Here is a 22,523-nt window from a genome sequence, read left to right on the forward strand (position 1 = left end):
AGTGTGGTTAGGTCAGAGAGTTAGGAGTAAACTGAGCCACCATTGTGTTATGATGGCATTTTGATTATAGAGTAGGCTACTATAATCATAGTTTGACACAAAAAAAGAATTCGGACCACGCTCATTTGGTTATCTGTCTAGGTAATTGCAAGGAGATGACAGCATATTATGCATCTGACAAGCCCTCAAATTGTGTGATGCATTTCCCCTCGCTTTTTCCAAACATTTCTGCCTTGAAGGATGTTTATGTGCAGATGCAAGTGCTAAAAGCAGATTCAGGACACACACACAAAAGTTTTTCCCTTCAAAATGTATTTGTCCCATGTGAAACTGCTCATTTCATCCTCAGACAATGACTGTACTTATAGGCTGCCAATATCCCATTAACCTTTTATTTACAATAATCAAACACATCATTTGACTTAGCTCATACTAAAACCATTTATAATAACACAAGTATTATCCCATTAATGAGAACCAGGGAATTTATTGATATTATCCAGGATAGTAACTATACACCTTATCCTACTAGATCTTATGAATTTGATCAGAGGAACACATTGACTTTCTGCCAGGTAGATTGGTAGCACTTTCAACTCGTGTGCACAGGATTTAGTTAGTTTGCTACTTTGCATACTAAGGCTTAATTTGGCACACTGGGTATGAAGTACAAGCATCATCAAAGCATCATCAGTTATCACACTCTATTTAATGAATGATCACACACCAATCAACAACCTATACTATAATATTGCCAATAACAACAGTCCCACAGATTATCAATTTTATTACAAGTCTCTTATCTTCAAAGTGACAATTGATTATTGAATATGGGAGCTATACCTATGCCAGTTGAAGAGAAAACTATTAAAAGATTTAAAAAAGCCATATGATGTCCCTTTATGTTTCAGAATGCTGTACATTTTCAATAGGCTCCGCATCATATTCTGGCTTCCTGATTAGTTTGCTTTTGTAACCATAATTATCATAATTATCCATGCTGTTTTTTTGTTTTTTATTTTTACCAGCCAAGCCATATTTCATCATCCTATTTTTTTTCTTTTTCAAATTATCCTTCGAGCTCATGGGTATAACCAGGTTGTTGTTCATTCACTGTTGGCCCCCTTGAGGCCAATCCCCAGACTTGTAATTCCCACGCAAGCTAAATGAGGTGAGGCACATTCCATTTAAATCAATTTTCACTGAATAATTAGTTTTTCTTCTGCCTTGTAATGGGAAAACTACGCACAGAAAACTTTTCACACGTCCAAGAGTAGGAGGCAACGTTCCCTCTTGCACCAATCCAGTTTTGTGTGCGAGTGTGAGAGAGTGAGAGAGAGAGAGAGAGAGAGAGAAATAGTATTACTCCTGAAGATGTCACAAGACACACATGACAAACAACCTGTTAATACATTGTTGTGAAATACAAAATAGCATGTTCCCTCTTGCTACCAAGCTGCCCTGGGCAACCCAACACCCCGGTCCACCAAGACTAATGCAAAGAATGCTAAACATTCAGCAATACATTTTCTTACAGTTTTGTGGGTTCTCACCACCGCAGCACGACATAAACAGAGTTGCAGGTTTTAACATGATACTGAAGAGCTATTAAGAAATTCCCATAACTCTCAAGCCGTTGGCCATCGTGTTTTTCAGTATCTTGAAAGAAGAGAAGGCAACTTGTTTTGATTGGTCCACTCAGAACTCTTAATCATCTTAATACCATCGCTGAACATCACTGTGGCAAACTTTCTGACAAGCTGAATTGATTTCAGTCCGTCTGAAATGGCTTAGTCCGACCATAAGATGTGCAGGAATGTAATTCCAATGAATGACATGGGTTATTAACTTCAGAGAGATTATGGTGCCTGTGGATTACCCATCAACAGTAAATAAAACTCTGCACCAAATGAAGTTGGAAGTGCATCATTTTTGGCAGGGTGAAAAGGGTTATTCATCCAGAATGTGAAACTTTATCATGAGGTTTCATGAGGAATTCACATTAGATAAGTATGCAGAGTGCGGTTCACAGTTACACACAACATGATCATTTGTACATTTTTATTAAAAACATAAAACAGAACAAAAATGTAAACATAAGGGGTAAATAGCAACATCCGGAATGCACATCTGAATAGGTTCAAGTGCTAATTAAATACATTTGACATACAATGTACTTTCAGAATACTGCAGAATATCCAAGTATATCCTTTACTCATGATGAATGTGAACCAAAATGGCTTTGGATGAATTTCAAACACAGGCGGTAGGTGCTCAATAAACCTTTATCTCTACCGATGAGAAGAGTCCAAGTGTCTTCCTAGTTGTCCTTTTCACATTTTTGTCTTTAGGAACAGTGCCATCTGCTGTTACAGAGGTAGAGGGGAGGGACCACGCACGCACGCACACACACACACACACACACACACACACACACACACACACACACACACGCACGAAGAGCGTTCCTCATCATAACTCGCTGCAATGCAGTATAAACACACCTGCGTACTGCTCATCTCAGCAGCTACGCAATTCATCTTTTGCAGTAGAAGAGCCAAGTTCATGTCGCTTGTTTCCGAGGCGACCCACCCCCTGAATATGATGCCAATTACCCCTGGGATTACACTAGTAAATCTCATGTGATGGCTGAACCCTCTGGTCATCCATCACGATTAATTCATAGGGATTCAACAAATGAAATATGATGTTCACAGAAACCTCATACATCAAAACTAAAAAAAAAAAAAATGAGCTTAATGGAAAACGGGTAGGGCAGCGGTAAACCACGTTCTTTTAAATACTTGAGTGTTGGTGGTGTGAGAGCGAGATCTGTCCTTCACTGAAGCTCTGCGTTGCATGTGAGGCATTCTTCTCATGATGTCATTAAAAACCCCTGTCACCAGAACCACACCCCGGAGCCTTGAAATGTTAATTGCAGCAGCTGCTTTGGTGAGCCGCAGAATCCGGGCATCTTTCAGTAAGAAGCGCCGTGTTGAGAGTGTGTCGCTGTAGCCGGCGCGGAAATAACAAGACTCGTGCCGGTCATGTATGAATGTCTCTCCCGTAACTTCAAATCCCACCTTGCACCTCCTACTTTTCAGTGCTATGATGCCACCAATGCCACATTTTGACCCTTTTTCCTCCGTTGTAATAGTGTGACATAAAGAAATGGGGATGTACGCTCTCTGTCACAAAAACTCAATTTCCAGCCATTTCAGCATTGCAATAATGTAAAAAAAAATATATCAAAAGAAACTGGACAAAAAATCAGTTCTTTGTTAGTTTAAATGATCTGAAGGTGCAATACGCTGCGTTTCCATCCATCAGTGCTTTGAGGTGAGTGTTAGGGTGGAGGAGACGCGGAAGATCTGAGGCAGCATGTTACTCAGCTGGTAGAACATCTCCTCCGAGATACTCTGTCAATACGGAGAGAGGGACAGACAGACAGCCATGCTTAGTGCGCAACAAGGAACAGAGATTTTCTGCAGCACAGACGTCAAACACAAAAAAAAAAACACACACGCTTGTATACACACATCAGTCACACCTATCGACACACCAGTGCACACAAGTACATGTGTGCCTGCTGACACAATGGAAGGAAAATGATAAGGCTGCAACTAATGATTGTTTTCATTATTGATTAATCTATCATTTTTTTTCAATTCATTTAGTCTATAAAATGCTCACTTAGTCTGACCAGCAACCAAAGTATTCATTTTATAATGATATGAAATGGAGAGTAAATCTTAGCCTTTGTGAAGCTGTTATCAGCAAATGTTTGGTATTTTTACTTGATAAATGACAATTGATTAATCGATTATCACACTTAAAAGTGTTTCATTTTCTGTCGATCGACTAATCGATTGATCCGACTAATCGTTTCAGCATAAGAAAATGATCAAAGTCGTTAAAACAGGTGAAACAAAGACCCATTAGGGTTGTTTGTGTACAGTCGGGGTTAGCAGCGCCTGAGGCCCTCTGGTTCAACATCACAGGGTTTTTTCCTGAGGGAACAGCAGTCAGGATGCTGGAGTGATGCGATCTCTGGCAGCTGTGACTTTAATGGGGAACACACTGTGTCACTCCGAGCATCGCCACCCGTCAACTAAGAATGTTAAGCATTAATGTTTAAACACAAACACCGTCACACACACACACACACACACCGTTCAATCACACACAATCACAGGAGCACATGCACAGCGAATCACACACACACCATATATTTAGCCACCAGGTCTGTTTGAGGTGTAGAAAACAATGCCGCTTTAGAAGTGCTATTTTGAATGGTGTGTGAGCATGTAGCTGACAGGAAGCCCACACTGCCAGAGTGCTTTGATGCCGCTGGTTTTATCCTCTCAACCTGTCAGCGTGTCATCACACTATAGGCCATGCTGCCTTCCTGACATATCAGAACATTAAGAGCTGTACTAGGGATACAACCTCCAGTGAAGCCTAGAATAAAGCAGTTATGCTGAAAACTTTCTTTTATCACAGCAGTGAATGCACTGTGGTCAAGAGAGCCTAAAACTCTATAATCCATGATTTATGGCATGCCTCTCTTCTCTGTCTCCATTCAAAGGATATGCACTACAAGGCCAGGTGTGCCTTTGTGGTTTTGTATACTGTGAGGCCTTAAGTCTACATTATTGTTGGATCAACATAGAGCATTGCTGACAGGCAATTACTCAAAAGATGATTGCGTAGCCTTGGCTTTGAGTTGTGAAACCAAACTCGTGGGTAGTGCGCTCCCTTACCTGTGGCACTAGAAACTGGACTGTGCGTGAGATACCTCCATCCCACGAGGCCATCTCCATCATGAAGCCTGCAAATGAAAAAGAAACTCTGATATTTCAGAAGAAAATCCACCCTCTGATACTCTTACACTGTTAGATATCAATCTGTGATGTTCAGTGCACTCCAGAGTTATTTTGTGATGGCATGTTTGTTGGTGCACCCACTTTCCCTCAACCTGCCTCGTCTACTTCTGCTTCTAGTTAGTGACTTCTTACATTTCCCAAAATGACTTTTGACAACTGCCAAAGAACGGGCGTGAACTTGCTGCTTTCAGCTGTGAGTTGTACATGTACTGTAGGTGGAGAGAGCAAAAGTGATGGCAACAGCTACACAACAAGGGCCCAGGAATGCAAGGTACATCGTCAACAGCCGTTTTTAACAGAGTCAAAGTGTTTCGATTATACAACTAAATCTTAAAGTATATGAAGTGTATGACTAATGATGAAAACATGGTAGCCACATGAATAGAATGGAATATTTTTTGTCTCATCTAAATTCTTTGATTTCTCAGAAACGATTTCGAGCTTTCATCTTACCTTTGACGCATTTGAATACCAGCTCAGCTCTCTTTAGACACCATGGTATGGTCATCTCCTGCAGAAAGATAAGAAGAAGAAAAATCACTTTATTTGCAGAGTTCAATGAATGTGCAGCTTAAAACTTAGAGAACAGGAGATAACGAGTTGCCACAAGTTTTTGTGGGTATGGCCTGACGCATGACATTCGCAAATATGCATGTTTTGGTTTAATAAATCAATGGGGGTGATCCATTTCAATAATCTCCTGCTCCACTTGTGCGCCCTACCATTGCCGCTCCTCCAATTACATATTAATTGGGCCAAACGCAAAGTCTCCTGCCAGGTGTCTATTCCATTTCCCTGTGCAAAATACTTGTGCACACAGGTTCCTACATCAGAATCTGCAATTTATAAACACAAACCACATTAACACTACCACAAATGCTTAGTAAATACTCCTTAGTCACTCCTCATCTCATTAGTCTTGAGAGAGTTTGGCTCCAGGTTGTTGGCAGCACATCATGACCTGAGGAGTTCCAGTGGAGGTGCGGTTATCTCTGTGATGCACCTTTAATCACAGTGAGGGGGGCCAGATAGGAAGGGTCCCAGCCACACACACTGCCTTCTACCTGTCAGGAGGTCTGTTGATCACATACTGGGGAAAGGGGCAATGTTCAGCTGGGACTGTTTGCTGTGGAGAACCTCTGGGATGACAGCGTTAAGCACCGAGTTGAAGTAAACAAACTGGATCCGGGAATTGGAGTCTAGGTGTTCCAGCTAGGCCCAGGTTTAGGCCCACGTTGACTGAGGCGACGCACTAGCAAGAGGATAGTACCAGGCACCCAAATTTCTTCATTATGACTGAGGTCAGTGCCGCTGTGTTGGCGCCTGAGGCCTGGAGACTGTTGTTCAGATGGAGGCGGCCTGGAGGACTGCTGGCTGTTAAATGATCCTGTCCCTAATGTTCACAGCAGCACTGAAAGTAGCTGTGGTCTTTGGCAGGTGTGAAGGGAAGGAGCGCTCTTTCTTATAGCCAGTAAATGAATGAAGGAATTGTCAAATTGTGCGAGAGTCACTGTTTGCAAACTGGCTCTACAATTTGGTTCAAAGAGTAGGAAAAAGTATTTAAACCTGTCCCCCTTCTCCTCAAACTTTTATACATGTATTATAATGTCATCCAGCAATTCTTCAGTGTTTCTTTTTCCTCAGTGTAACAGTGTAAAACTCTAACTGCTCAAGGAAAAAAGGAAATTCCTCTAAAATTACATATAAGAGGCACAGCCTTGTTGTATAAGACTTTCTGATTGCAGTCTGTGGTTCCTTAGAGAAACTGTGCCAGTTGTTGTAATGCCATAATACAAGAATAGACCTGTACAGACAGCCACACATCCCCAGTAAGTGCAAAACAAGACTGAAAAGAAGATGACAGATTTTTTGAAGTGAAACTACAGGCCAACAATTAAGAGTCTTTAGTTCCTGAGGCTTCAAAAGTTAGAAGACTTTAGTATGGTAAACAAAGAGTCTTGATTGGACATGAGAAGAAACATTTCACTGGGCATGCTGTGGCATGAGTGCACACCAGCCAGAGGCTTGCTGAGAAATTACTTTCCATCTTATGGGATTCTCTGTTTATTCTGTTTTAATTTTCACTCCGTTGAGGAAATAAACTGAAGTTGCCACTCAATCCAAATTCCATTGCTTTTCAACAGACTTAATAAAAGAAGCTTTTAATATCAAAGAATTTCCAATTTCCAGATATTAAAGAAAAATCCACCTTTGAAATTGAACTGATATTGGCCTAAACTGCCGGATTCAGGCTCAGTCCATCAGTCGCTGAAAGCTGCTACTGTTCCTCTCCCCTACTGTGCGAGTACAGAGTGCTGCTGTACATATACTCTGAGGGACTGGGTAAACAACATAAGAGTTCACGACTCTCTACTTTGCCCTCCTCGTTTTAACTGTGGAAACCAAGGAAATGCTAGGTTGAATTTACAGCCAGCGCTCAACAAGCCAGACCACAGTTGAGGATTCAGTACACAAACAAGCAGAGGCGGAATGAAAGGCAACAGACTGTGACTGCAAGATCAGTTAAGACCAAGGAAACTTGTGTGGCCAGCAAGTTACTCCCACCAACACCTAACACTTATCCATCTTATCCCATCTGTTCTACTTTATCTGTTTTTCATAATACTGAATTAATCTGAGCCAAACCAATCTTTAAAGAAATAGTTCACTAAAATGAAAATTCAGTCATTATCTACTCACCCCCTGAATTTTCATTTTTGGTTGAACTATTCCTTCAAAGTATCACATTACTGCATTATTATCACTATTATTATGTGTGTGTGAGAGTCTGATGTAGAAAGAGAGTGTGTGTGTCAGCGTTCGTACATACAAGCATCTGCGCTACCCTCTCACCTCGGACATGTCGTGGACCAGCAGCAGAGGCACTGTGATGGTGGTGATGTCATGTGTGCAGCAGACCTTCAGGATGTTCCTCAGGCCCATGATGGCCGGGTCCCGGGCCGTGATGTTCCCCGAACGCACGTTGTCGTCCACGCACAGGTGGAACACGACGTGGACCTCCGACAGGTTGGAGTGGCGCGAGATGTAGAACTCGCCTTGAGAAAGAAAGAGACACAGCGGCATCCGCAACAGAGTCTACTGCTGACTAACCTGAGATCAATAAATCAGTGATTTTTGCTCCGATAATCTGTCCAACAATTTAACTATCATGGTAAAAAAAATATATATATAATGGTCACTATTACCTGGTAAGATATTAGAGGGATTTCTCTCCACATTTTTATTCTTATCGTCACCTCCATTCCTTAGAACCTCTGTAAGGGGATAAAAACAGAAAAAAACAGAACCACTAGATCAGTATGGAAAACAGTGAACAAAATTGCTTGTGAAGGAACTTAATGGCAACGGCAGCAGGACTTTCCATGTAAGGCCTGCAGGCCAGCGGGAATGTTGCTATACACAGCTCCACTCAACGAACCACTCAACCTACACCGTGATAAGAATCTGGACACAGTTTTCCAACAGCATTGATGTCAAAAGTGCCTTGTCCTTCCTGACATATTTAATCCCCCTCACGTACTGCCAGCATGCCACTGACATTCTCGTACTCCAACTCCGTAAAAGGCCTCACATTGTTTGTTTTTTGTTGCAATAATGAAACAGTCACGTAACTAGCTATACTCTCCTCCTGTTCACTCTTTTAAAGAAAGCTCTGATTGTATTCCCAAGTTCCTGATGTCAAAATAAAGGGTGAGGACACACTTAACTTATCTAATATACATCCAAAAAGAGAACTTAGAGATGGCCATGTAGTGTTTCTCTTAGAATACATTGAGAAAGAATTAGGGATAACAAACATTAGAAACTAGTGGGTAGTAGGGACCTTGTATAAGGCATGGCTGGCTGAAGTAAAGCATTCTGGCTGTCTAGAATAAGCAATCCTCTTAAGTACTGCCAGCGCCCAAATCACCAGCTATGCTCCCTTTTTAATTTTCTGCTGAAACGTACATCCAAAAGATGAGGTTCGTGTGAGTGAGAGAGCTAATCTGGGCATGTTCTGTCTGCACTATGGCTGTGGTGGCAGTCAGAACCAAAGCGTAGCCAGTAGTCTAACCGGGTTGGTCTTTCTGCTTGCTGCTCCGCTGGGCTCTGGCGTAGAGCACCACCTGCTGCACCACCTCCAGCTGCTCCTCCAGCCGGGGAAAGTGGAAGTCTGTGCACTCCTTCGCCACCGTCGCAAAGTCTGGGGGGACAACACAGAACAGGCCAGGGATCAGGGAAAGAGGCATGGAAAATGCCCAGAGACAGACAATTGGTTGGGTCCCCTGCCACCTTTGGAACCATGTCTGTCTCCAGGTCTAGCTTTCCGGCCTGTGTCTCCCTTGCTACCTTGTTACTTTCCAGAACAAAGAATGAATACATACTCAAGGGTGAATGGACCGCCTACTCTCCTTCTTTACACAAAAAAGAAAGCAAGTGTGAAAGAACTCAATTTTGTTTTCATGATCTCCCAATAAAAGTGAGAGACAGAAATCGAGTGAGTTGGGCCAAAACAAAAATGCTGCGATGTAATGGTGCCAAAATATAACAAGCTGCTGCAAAGGTTGTTGTGGCAAAAATAAACATACTGGTCATCTACCGGAGGAATGCCAAAAGTAATTTCTCATCATTTCACATAAAAATATGTGAAAAAATGCTGTTCTACAGCTGACGGCGGCCAAGCGAAAAGAGAGCTTATCTATGCGGGTCAGTGAAGTATCACATTACATTAACATCCAACACGCCCCCTGACCTCTCTTGATACCGCTGTAGGAGTTGACCCTGTTGTCGACCAGCAGCACCAGGCCGCAGAGCGAGGAGGAGTAGAGCGACAGGGCCGTCTGGAGCCGCCGCAGCTTGGCCCCGCTGCTGCCGTGCCGCCGGTGCTTACAGAAGTCCAGCACGTCCGCACGGACCAGACGCAGGTTGTGCATGGTCTTCAGCTGGGCGCCTTGTCAGGGGAAAAGGTGTGAACACACAGAAACACACACAAGTTATATAGAAGAATCCTGGTCTTCAGGTTGTATTTTGACTACAGAGGGCTATTCTGTGGAGACAGTATTGGTCTTTTTTTATGGATAGTTGACGTTATTTCTGCTTATTCATCCATTTAGGTTGATTCTTGTGTAATCGTGACCAACCATGCGCTGTTGTGAAATGTGACCACCAGGATGTCACCTCCCTAACCAAACATGAACTGAAAATGAATCACACTTTCTCCGAAGATCAGATCTATACAGCATTACAGAGAGACACTTATTATGCTGCCAAAAAATAGCTAGAAAGCTGTGAAAATGCTTTATGAAAATGGTTATAGACACATAACCCATCACAATGCTATGTACCAATGCTAGGAGAGCAAAGGATGATTGAAATGGAGCACCTAGGTGTATGGTGAAGCTCTCCTCCAGCTGCGGCTGCTCCTCGTACAGCCTGGCCCCAGAATCTGCCGGCTCTGACAGCTGGCTGGGCTGCACCTTGATCTCCTCGCTGGAAATCAATCATACAAACAAATCAATAAGTAAAGACATCAATCAAATACAGCATACCATATGCATATTTTATAGGTTCTGTCAAGGAACTGAAAGAACCTGCTGCTGCGTTGCACCTAAAATGAATGAGAAATGTGACGGCCTGTAATTCAGCAAACTTAAAAAAGTTTTTTTTAAAAGTACTGTCCGAAACACAGTAATAAAATGAAAAGTTTAGTGAGTGTGCATTGTTAGGCTTGCCAAACACAGCTAAGGAGACATACAAGATACTCAAGACGTTTGAGTTTAAGGGAAAAATCCTCTGTAGCACAAAATTTGCTTACTACTGGATTCACTGGAATACAGTGATATCAATACTACTATTTTCACACCCTTTATGAATCCATAAGCCTGTCATTAACAATACATTGTTAATGGAGCAGCCACAGAAAATGTTTCTTGAGGACATCACAGATTAGAGTCTCGGTTATCTGGATTCTAGTTTTGGGTTAGAGTACTTCATCTTCACAAATGTCTGACTAAAGTGTCAAAGGAATAAAACGGCCTATCCGGATTCTGTTTAAAGGCTGATTAAAATACATATTTATAAAGCGCCCAGAGTGCTGCTGATCTAGAATGGATTAAGTTCACCCCACACGCATCAGGATAATGATATTCATTATTAAGAGACAAAACTGATACCAGGTCAGCACATTGGCTCCATTTCTAAGAAGCTTTGAGAACACAGCAGGCCCTGAGTGTATCTGGACTTTGATGGAATATCCAATACGCAGAGAGGAGTGTAAGACCTGAATTTAAACCACCAATCTTTAACAGGCACTACTGTTAACCTCTATTAGATTTTTTTTTTTTGCCCAAATGTCATAGTGCAAAGCTATGCACATGTCAAACTATGATGAGTAGAGTTTTTGACCTCTTGTAATCATTCCAATTTCTATGTAAATGGAGCCTATACTTCAAACCACCACCAGACATGTAATGGGTTCGAATCAGAACTGCTGCATAAGTGCAGCGGTTAAGGTCTGACCTCCAGTCAAGATGCAGATGGAATAGGGATCTTGCATTAGGGATATTTAAATTTATTTTCATTTCATTTTACGGATGGATACAATTTCCCAGATGTTGATTCTGTCATTTAGATTCTGTTATCCAATTGTGTCTTGGTTTGTTCATTTTTTTTTTCTTTTAATCATCCTATTATATATCAGTGTGTGTCGAGGGTTTTTTTCTAATCACTGAGCTTCTATGTTTCATCACTGTGCAAATAAACTTAAACCTCCAGCCCGGCCCAGACAAGCCCGGGCCTCTGCACCGATGAAGTGCTGTCAGCGAATAAAGAGGACGACATGCCAGCTGTTCCACTCTGTCAGTGCCTTCAGACCGTTCCCTTCCGAGCTGCTGCATCTGCAGATTGCATTCATCTGTGTCTGCACTGCAGCTTTTCTTCCTCTACCAAACAAGAGTAAGCACTTAACTACCTGACTCAAGTGTTCATTATCTTGATTCAACCGATTTTGCTTTACCCAGAGATTCGAGAGTTAGTGGGATTTTCAAAAGAACTGAAAGAACCTGCTGAGTTGCAGCCTAAGAGAAAACTCTCGAGGATGCCGTGGCGCTTGTGCAGATGCACACACGTGCACACGTAAGCCTGCGGATGTCTTTGTGCGCACAAACACACACACACATAAAGATTGCACTTCAGCACACAAAAAAATATATATAATCATTTTCCTTCTCTCTCGCAAGTGTGCGCACGCAAACATGGACTCACTTAATTTGGCTGCTGTTGTTGGATTTCTGCAGGTCCTGGTGCAGTTTGATGACCCACTCCTGATACTCCTGCTTTTGGATGCCGCTCACTTGCTTCAGCTCACTGGCCCACTTGTTCTCCAGCACCTATTCAGGAAAGAAAACTATGTCAAACATCCAGAACTTCAATACAACTGGGATACACAGCATATGATACGATAAAGTAAATTTGAGACTAGAGACAAAGTGGAAAATTCACAAAAGGAAAAGCCCCGATCCCCATCATGCCTGATTTCAGTATTCCAACCATTTCTTACCTGCTGTGCATCAAAGTGCTGAGAGGCTACTGCATTTACATCCTGGTCACTCAACGTATTCCCCAGCTGCTGCATCACTTTGTCCATTTCCGCTGCTTGCCTGGGAATCGGGGGAGAAAGAGTAATATTCATTGATTTCATAGGATTGATTAGGAAATGCATTATACATCATCTAAGCACCTTATGACAAAAATGAAGACACTCTCATATCAGGTGACTGAATATCATTCAACCAATAATTAAGGTGAGGGGTGAGTTGGGCGAGTTCCTTTCAGTTGAGCTCAGACATGGCCGCCATTCATTTAAGTTGAGCAATACTTTGCACACCTTGTCACCCTATAGGCTTTATAATGAAGGATTGCAACAACCCCCCCTAATAGCCTCAAGGAACATGTAGAAAATGGATGCTTTAATTCTCCATGCTCCATGCGATTCATTTTTAAAGCATATAGTATGAATACACTTACAGGAGTTTCTGTCAGTATAAAATGATGTCCCTTTGCTGTTATTGTATTTAAATGTTCTTTGAATATTTGTTGTTTTCTGGATGATATGCCTTGTTTTTTGCATGATATGCCTTCTTCTCAGTGGTTTAGAACTATAACTATTCATTAACTTTATTTGTTATGCTTGTCATCTTTATCAATGTCATCCATTCATTGACCAGATAACTAGTGTGTAAGTGTGAATATTCTCAGCTGTCTCCATTGTGCCAAGATTTTACGCACACAGGCCTAAAGGCATAACTGTATATGGTGACGCCTTGACAGCTTAAGCATTAGCGCGTCTATTGTACGACTTTCAAATATACCTTGACTGAATTATAGAGGTTGTATGGTTATAAATGAAACAAGAAATATGTAAGTTAGTCTAGTCTGCAACTGTGAGCACTTATAGGAATCTAAATTACTTCTGTTACATGTAATTCTTGCATGTATTGCTTGTATTATGTTTCATGCACACGCCCTTACCATGCCATATAACAAAAATGTACAAATGCAAATTCATGCCCAAACTATCTCTTGGCAACGCCTTGTATTTTCAGCTGTAAAAGTAGGACCAATTTTGTGTCAGTATTAAAAATTTCAGGAAGGTATGACCAAGTTCATATTCTGGGAAGTGTGATAACTAACATGGTTCAATTTGCAGGTATGAACATAATAGTAATAACAGTAGTTTTCCCTCAATGTGCAATACCTATTTCTTGGCATTTCATGTTGTGGGATTATGTAATGGAGAAAGGCACCTCCACATTTCCACTAGTCCCATGTTGTCTTCTAAACAAAGTGAAGTGCTCTGTCACTATCCATTTTCTTTGGGCAATTACTTGCTTACAGCATTCAACAGGGATGAATCAATTGTACTAACACAATATCATCATCATTTTCACTGGTTTAATGTGCACTTAGAATATTCTACTAATGTAGACCTGACTCTGCACCAGCGACTGCCTTGCACCAGTGAGTGTCCTGCACTTCATCTGAGGTCATCTGCTTTCACAAACTCAAGACATTTTCAATGAACACAACATCCTGTCAGACTATTAATAAATATATGAGCTTCACTGATAGGCTACTGACTCAGCTACTGCTGACAGAATTTAATAATTTACATTCTTCAACTTTCTTTCAGTTTAAACAGAGTTTTACATCATGGATGAATAAAACAGCGTGCTGACAAAATTCACACATGACGCATAGGTCTTCCTCTACATATTACCTGATGAAGCTTTGAGATATTCCTGACTTTATAAATACAGCTCATTGATGATATAGGAATACACACATTTTCAGGCATAATCAAATAAGATCAGTAGGCCCATTGTGGAGGGTAAATCATTAATGCAATGCACTTAACATCAAAGCAAGTGCAGGCAAGCCAAATGCTGATTGATATGGATATTTAATAGTGGGCAAAGTTAATGGAAACATCAGTAGGTTGGATGGTTGATGGTTGATGGATGAGAATGTAATGGTACTGCCCAAACAAAATGTGGAAGACTTTATGCATGAGCTTGTGTGTGTATTGTCTGGGGAAGGGCATAGCCTACCTATAAGAGAGAAAACTGTCCCTAAAATAATGACTCAAAGTCATTATAAAGTTGAACATAGCTGTTGTGTGGTGCTTAAACTACATGACTTTATGGAGTTTTTATTTTCCCAGATACCCGACCTCACTCCCTGGGAGGAAGACGGGGAGGAACAGGGGCAGGAAGATGCTGGGGGATGCTGGTTCCAAGATGTTACACCCCCCCCCCCCCCCCACCACCACCACCACCACCACCACCACCAACACCACCACCAATACCAACCTCTCCTGTAGCTTCTTGATCTCCATGTCTCTCTCGCTGATGAGCTCAGAGATGCTAACAAAGTAGTTGTGCTCCAGGTTGAGGAGAGTATCTGAGGCAGGGGAGTGGATCAGCTCGTGGTAAACATCGGCAAAGTCCTCGTCCCAGCTGGGCTCCTCAGGCCGAGCGTGCTCCAGCGTGGTCTAACCAGGGACAGAGGAGAGAGGATAACAACATCAAAATAGCAATCGTTAATTTCTATGAGGATTTATCTTTATAAGTGGCTACACGCTGAGGGCAATGAAATACAACCACAGCCGCGATGCACATTCCACATTGCGGAGCTGCTTTACTGCATGAAACTAAAACCATCATTGTGGGTGATGATTTTTGCCCACCTGCCATGCATGCTGCAACTAAAAGTGAGCAGCAGGATATTAGCTTCCAGTGGGTAGTATGAAAAATACACCACATTGCTGTTGTTCAAGCAATGTGAAGAGGAAGACAAAATGCAAATCCACACATTTTCTAAGTTTTCCTCAGCTTAATAAACCTTGGCACTTGATGCACCTCCGCCACATTTAGAAGAGCCATGGAACAGTATTCAGAATCTGAAACTCCTCTATTTATACGGGCCAGGAATCTTTATGCCACAAACATGATGGACACTGGAAAGCGTCCATGAGTATTTCTGTGCGAGTGCAGTAAAATGTTAATGGTTAGCCTATCCTAGTGGGCTAAACGGGCTTTATAGCATGAGCTGGGGCAGCCCCTGTCTTTTTATATATGGCTGGGCAAGTGACAGTGGAATTTATACTCCTGCACTTTGAAGTGGACAGGCAAATGATCTTGTTGACCTTCTTGAAAGATGAAATAAAAAGATATTCCCTTTCAAAGCAATGTGTCCATGATGAGTCCCCACTTTGATTAATTTAATTTGAAAACCACAAGGTCCACTACTAGGTCACACTAGATCATGTTTTTTTTTTTGTTGTTGACCCTAATGTGAAAATGATGACTCTGTTCTCAAACAAGTGTGACACTCTCCACATCATATTGGATCATTAGGAGCAGAGGCATCAAATTGGAACCATGTGAAATGAGTCAGGGAGGCAGTGAACGCAGCACACAGGCTAATCTAATGAGATTTTTTTTTTCCCAGACCTCATGAATAATCAATTTGCAGATGCACTGAACTACTTCTGTATACATTACTTTAATGATCCATGACTGCCCTAAAGTTAGCTGGGGCACTCGAGGACACTTCCGAAACACTCTGCTGTGCTGCTACAGAAACATGGAGTAGTGGATATACGACAGAGCTAAGTTAAGAGCCCAGTGTCCGAAATTAACTTTTTACTTCACCTGCCATTTTGTGTATATACTCAGGTGCTGAATGGTAATTCAAAACTTGCTCATTCACTTATATAATGGATCAAGCTTAAAATTAATCATGTAGTGCAACAGTGTAAGTTACAATGTTTCACATTTTGATATTAAGTCTCAACTAACAATAAGCTAGTTATGCATCCAGACAGCGGAGAAACAGAAAGAGAAGTCTGCAGAAGTGTAGATGCTACCGCTTTCTGTAAAACCAGCGTAAACAGTCAGCCAATCAGGAGCCTGTTAATTGGTTTGCTGTGAGTTGATTGGCTCACGGTCAGAAAGAGTGTATGGTGGTCAGCAGGGACAAAGTCTGAGAACAGACAAAGACCGAAGACTGTACATAATCAAAGCATTCAAATGTCATCGTCTCAAAAAAACAAAAACACCAGCCAGTATGGCGGGTGACCCTTATTGTTTTATCCATCAAAGACAAATTTTGCTGATATTTTAAAGCCTGTAATGTCAGGTCCACATTAAAATGAGTGCTGTTTGCATTAAAGGTTATGTTTTTGCTAGTGCGGACTGCTACAGGAAAACATATGGCAAAATGTGCAGGAACATAAATGCGAGAGCTGCAGATACATCTGCTAAGCATTCTGAAACTCTGAATCCAAAAATGCATCATGACATTAAATTTGTCTGAAGAACGTAACAGTTTAAGGTATATTAATACCATACAAACTGACAAGTCTCCCATGATCATGAAGTGATAATAGATGAGAAGGTGTCCTATATGCTAATTAGGTTATTCGAAAATCTGGGTAGAGGTTATAGGCACAGCAAGTTGTATCGCACAAGCTGGGTAAACAGCAAATTTTTGGAACAGTTTCAATAGTCCATGCATAAACAATGAAATGTGTTTTTACCTCTGCATAGGACTTGGCCCATGCGTTTGTGAGCTGGTTTACGTCCACATCTCCTGTTGTGAGTCTCTGCAGCGCCAGCTCTGCCTCCCTGTCATAATCCTGGATGGTCTCTGTTTCGACGAAGCTGGAGAGCGAGGTCTTTAACTCTATGGGGAAGAGATACACACACACCAAAGAGTAGAGCAGTTAATGTTGTATTTTTATAATTGTTTTCATTTTACTACAGATCCAATGTTGTACACTGGAAGGGTTATGGATCCAGGCTGAGTTTAGGCTTCCCCACAAACAGCATGCTGGTGATATTCTCCCTTCTCCAGAATGACGTCCCTGGTGTAGTGAGAAATTACTCAACTTGTTTAACTTTAAATAAACAGAATCAGATGTTTCTATCCTTTAACCCCTTAACTCTGCTTACAGCCAGGCCTTGCTCATGTCTTAAGTGCTCAATTTTAAATGAGAGATTCTAATGTGTCTACTGATATCAAATACAGCAAGGTGCGTATCTGATGGTGAAGAAAAAGATGGAGTGCAGGTATGTGATTTGGGTTTTCAACTGGGCATTTGCGATCGCATTTGTTTTACTGAAAAAGGACCAAGGAATCTCCAGCAATGAGTAGTGGATGTTTCCTTTACCAAGAGTAACAACCTCACCATTTTCTATGAAGCAGGGTATTTTGTGTAGCAGCATGAGGCGTCCATGAAGGTCACTGATGTTCTCCTGGACGGGGAACTGCAGAGGCACTTTGAGGACACAGTTGTGTTTCCCGGCCCTGAACTCAAACACAAACTCCTTCTCAGCAGTACTGCTCACTTTGCCTTTGTTCTTCTTCATGACCGCTGCTGAAAAAAGAAGGTAACAATTAGACACGAAAGACAGGAAGAATGCTATGCTGTATGCACAGAAATTATACTGATATAAAATGAGACAGACAAACTAACATTTATCCCTGAACTAGTGTTGTGCTGTGGGCCAGCTGTTCCCAAACATTGTCTTGCCAGGACCCTTACAATAGATACACATTCAGCCACAAAAACCCATTTGATAAAGTCTGAGAATCTGAGCACAGTTTTGTTGTTGGGTTTTTACTAGAAAACCGTTTACTGGGGTGGAGAGAAAACAGCGGAAAGACTGAAACCTATCATCAAACCCCACTGTGGGAACCTCTGCTTTAGCCCACATTACCAAATCTGTTGCTGGTTAACGTTATATGGAGAAGATAGGCATTATTTTGACAATGTAGATGGGCAGCACTCCCAGAAACAGGCAAAAAAGTGACACCCCTATTTCAATAATGTCCCTATGCAATTAAAGCAACATAATTAAAGCAATAGCATATATCAGAACATTGTAGCTAATGTATAACTACAACCACTGTCATGTATCAGCTGACCTAGCTAGCTATGAGTACATCTAAAATAACGTTAACGTTAGCTAGCGTTAGTTAAACCAAGCTAAAACGCAGCCGACAAGACAAGCGCTTCATTGTGAATATATTCATTTGGCCACGGCTGTAACGTTTTGCGATAGACAGAAAGAAATGATTTACTTCTTAACAGAGGCAGATTTACCTGCAAGTTGGAGTTTATGAATGAATATTTTCCTGTCGCTAAAGACAGTCCGCTTGTTTTGGTACCGTCAGCTGACTGCTTTGGCAGTATAGCCTTGTCATAGCAAAAAACACTTTCGCCATATAGAGGTTCAGCTGTATGTGGTTTGTGTGGTTTGTATGTGTTTTCGACTGTATTAGAAAAGTTAGATGTCTGGAAGCTCAATGAGTTGAAAAATCTTAATTTTTTTTCCATCAAGATTATTCTCTACACAGCGTGTAAAACAGAAGCATTACAAAGCCACGAATCATGCCTAATGAACCCTAAAATGAATGTACAAGAGGATTTTTCCTACTGCACTAACTCCCTCTGCTGGCCAAACATGGTCAATTCAATTTATATTTATGCCTGAAAGTCAAAGGAAATCGTTGTTGAAAGATTTTTCTACCTAATTACAAAAATTTTAGGCAAACACGCACTGACTTTGTAGAGAAAAGTGTTGTTATGTTTATTGAACAGGTATATGCAACCTAATTACTTTTCAAACATGTTAGATCAATTTTTGTTATGAAACACTTAGTCATTCACTGATTGTTTGATACAAGGTTATTATAGTTAACTAAAGCTAAATTTTAGACTAAAGACATGCATGGGAAAAACATTTAGATAAACTAAAAGGAAAATAAATACTAGACTTGCAATTTAACCAAAACTAAAATCCCTGCATCCAAAACTAACAGAAATACAGCATAATAATCCTGGATTAGAGAATTCCCCAGTAATTAATCAGATCAATATTGATACTGCTACAACATTCTCCCTGCTATTTTTAGTCCAGCAAATATACTGCGATAATGGGTAATAAATGATTAATATAAATCAATATAGTGACACAGCAGGATCAGGCCTGGGAAAACTTGCCTTGAGAGAGAGAGAGAGAGAGAGAGAGAGAGAGAGAGAGAGAGAATGTGCTCCCAACCTTATTCATGTGGATGCGCTGTTCTCTGCATCAACAGGGTTCAGGCAGTAGTTGAAGCTCTGCATTTCTGTTTGCAGTATCCTCACTGCGGCTGGACAGCTCCTCTCGAAGTTCCTTGATCCTCTGCTTGGAGCTGGGCTCATCAAAGCGCTCTCCAGGCTGTGTACCAAGAGAAGCTGAAAACACGAGAAAGAACTGATGTCTGCCCATTCACAATAGCCTGATTTAGATTCAGAGCTTGTTTGTGTCAGAGTTTGTCTGACTACATATAAGTGTGAAAACATACACTGATCAGACAAAATATTAGGGAAACTTACTCTTTTTATGAAGTCCACAGATGAGGTGAATCCACGTAAAAGTCGTTATCTGTTATTGATTTCCTTTATTAAATCTCTACCAATCACAAAGGAGGAGATGTAGATAAAGAGAAGCAGACAAGGAGTTTGAAGCTTTGAGACAACTGAGATGTGGATTGTGCAAAAGGGGCTGCAACTCAATATCAGGAGGATGTCCCTAATATTTTGTAAATTCATTGTATTTTCCAAACTTGCAAAGTCAGCAAATTTCATCCAGCTGCTGTATGGTCGACTGTCTCCAGACTGGTCTCCATGTTGGCCTGCTCCTTAGTGAATGGAGCAGCTTTGCACAGCATGAGGGGATTACTGGGGAACCAGCTGTTGTAGTCAAACTCAGACAGAGACTTATGTTGAGATATGATTCAGTTAACGTCTCTACCAGATGTCTCAATAGCATTTGGGGGCATAGAATACAGTATATTGCCTTCATAGCCACCTCAAACATTGAACATAAGCCATGAAGAAATGGACTGATTACAGCTTATCACCATTAAAAGATGTAACAAGCACAAAACCAGTGCAATATAAGATGTACAAGACTTACCTGGTATGTGCCTACATGGGACGCTCCGTGTTTTTTGACATGAGTTTTATCTGACCACCTCTCCACCTTCTCACCTGCCCAGTGTTGACTGCAGCATGCTGAGCTGATGTCATGTAGATCACCATGGTGACAAACTTGATGATTTCCTCCACTGTGTTAAAGTACATGGGGATTCCTGTTTGCGTCACATACAGTAAGTAACCTTTTCATACTAAGTAACTTTTCTTAGTGGACAGCTTTGCCATTCTTTGTATCTCGCATGTAAAAAAGCCTCAAATTAAACTACTCAAGGTGGTGTATGTCTGATTGTTGATGTCAGATTCACTGTTCCAAGGTTAATCAGTTCATGCAAAAAGTATACTGAATTCATATTAGGCTGTACAATAACATTTACTAAAAAACAGTTTATACATGCCCAGGGAAAAAAACTGTATCTTCTAAAAGTCAGGTTTCAGAAATAGATTCAAAAATGCATTTTTGACATTCTGCAATGCATTTCCCATGGTTGGGTCCCAGGATCAGAAGTTGCAATAGTTTTCCAAATACACAAGACAATCAAAAAAGTTAAAAGAGGCGATTCAGTGTTTCTTCAGGATATGACAAAAGGGCTACATGAATTTGCCAGTATTCATCCTTCCTTTCACTCTCATGAAATCTCTGTTCACTTTAATTGAAAAGGACATACATTGGAATGGAAGTAAACTTTGCATGTTTAGTCTCCACACCCTTCATTAAAAATCCCAAAGAAAATCCCAGTCAGAAATGGATCAAAATCAATGGTTTTAACCATAGGTGGCGCTATTAAGAGGCCCAAAACAGTCATGAAAAAAAAAACAGCAGTCCAGTAGCAGAAAATGGGAGAGCGAGCAAGCGAGAGACAGAGAGGCGGGCAGGAGGGAGAGAGAGGGTTGAAGCAGCACATGTTGCCTACTGAGGCCCACTGACACCTGAAAGTAGCATCAGCAAATGCATACACCCATGGGTTCTTGAACGTTCTAGTTATGCACACAATGACATGTGGACAATTTTATTTTTGCTTGCTTGTTGTTGTATATTAATAGCGGCATGCATGTAGACTATATGCGGTCACGCTCGCTTGCCATGTTCATTTAATGTTCATTTCATTCATTTTGTTTTAAGCCTACTAGATACTCATCATATATGTTGAAGTGGAAAAGGTTATGGTAAAAAGAAAGCCATGCCTTCACTCAGCATGACCAGGTCAGCATTAACAGTTAAACTCAAGCATTGGAAAATAAACAATGGATAACCGTAGCCAATCTTAAGCACTTATTACTCTGTGATTATTTTCCATTCACTATTATAGCCTAATGTGTTGGTAAAATAAAAAAGGCTATTAAAAAGTCTGTGTTTAAGAGGCTTTATCTCACAGTAAAGGCCCATTCACATCTAGAATGATAACTATAAAGATAACTATAACTATAAAAAGATTTCAATCGTTATAAGTAGTAAATGGAATGTCTGTGTTCACACTACAACTATAACTATAAAAACACACCAGTGCTATTTGACAAAGACCATCGCCTCTAAAAATGTTGAAAAGAAACGTGACATACTGGTCGGGGTCAGAAGAGCTCTTGGGATTAGCGGTAAGGCGTGTTTACTGACCTGGAAGCTAACTTTTTCTAGCTAACTAACATAATAGCATTGGCCAACCTTGGCCAACCTGACTTAAATGCACTATCATCCTATGTTTTTAGTATGACCGGGAGGTAACAACATGTGTCCCTCCAGTAGCCTGTTGAAACCGTTCAGCCACGGTGAAGTTACAGGTGTTTCTCTCAACATGGGCTACAGGAGACTTGACTCTTTGATCCATAGTAGATGTGGTGTTCAGGGTCACCTACTGGTAAAGAAATAAATAGCTTCACCCTGGTCTTACTGGCTGGTGGAGAGGAGAGAGAAGCTTGGTGGTATTGGCTGATAGAGAGGAGAGTGGAGCCTGGTGGAATTGGCTGATGCATAGGCGGAGACAAAGGGCCCCTGGGCACAGATACCTACTAAGGCAGAAGAGGAGAGGCGAGCCTGGTGTTACACTCCACTCACTCTGCCCAAACTTGCACTTCACCCTCAAGGTCGAGAGGACCCT

The 22,523-nt window shown here is 41.3% G+C and overlaps 1 protein-coding gene across 1 annotated transcript; it reads right to left on the reverse strand.

The window, feature by feature from the left end:
- Nucleotides 1-1,356: 1,356 nt before the first annotated feature.
- ferry3 (FERRY endosomal RAB5 effector complex subunit 3) lies at nt 1,357-18,616 on the reverse strand. Its single transcript, XM_071914938.2, has 14 exons — nt 18,556-18,616; nt 17,638-17,826; nt 16,987-17,132; nt 14,756-14,937; nt 12,445-12,544; nt 12,150-12,274; nt 10,270-10,376; nt 9,640-9,837; nt 8,962-9,090; nt 8,093-8,161; nt 7,740-7,942; nt 5,340-5,397; nt 4,764-4,831; nt 1,357-3,419 (listed from the first exon to the last, which is right to left on the reverse strand). The coding sequence occupies exons 2-14, from the start codon at nt 17,816-17,818 to the stop codon at nt 3,327-3,329; spliced, it is 1,659 nt and encodes a 552-aa protein (XP_071771039.1). The 5' UTR covers nt 17,819-17,826; nt 18,556-18,616; the 3' UTR covers nt 1,357-3,326.
- Nucleotides 18,617-22,523: the final 3,907 nt, after the last annotated feature.

Source organism: Centroberyx gerrardi, chromosome 4, assembly GCF_048128805.1.
Source record: "Centroberyx gerrardi isolate f3 chromosome 4, fCenGer3.hap1.cur.20231027, whole genome shotgun sequence".
Lineage (NCBI taxonomy): Eukaryota > Metazoa > Chordata > Actinopteri > Beryciformes > Berycidae > Centroberyx > Centroberyx gerrardi.

What these genes read in the sequence shown, in the direction of transcription:
- ferry3 (XM_071914938.2), bottom strand. Translation starts at nt 17,818, where the DNA reads ATGAAGAAGAACAAAGGCAAAGTGAGCAGTACTGCTGAGAAGGAGTTT. An exon ending in CAAGCAGAAAGACCAACCCG is followed by an intron (nt 8,162 to 8,961) that starts GTTAGACTACTG and finishes ATCCCCTTACAG; the next exon opens with AGGTTCTAAGGAATGGAGGT. An exon ending in GGTATTCAAATGCGTCAAAG is followed by an intron (nt 4,832 to 5,339) that starts GTAAGATGAAAG and finishes TTTCATTTGCAG; the next exon opens with GCTTCATGATGGAGATGGCC.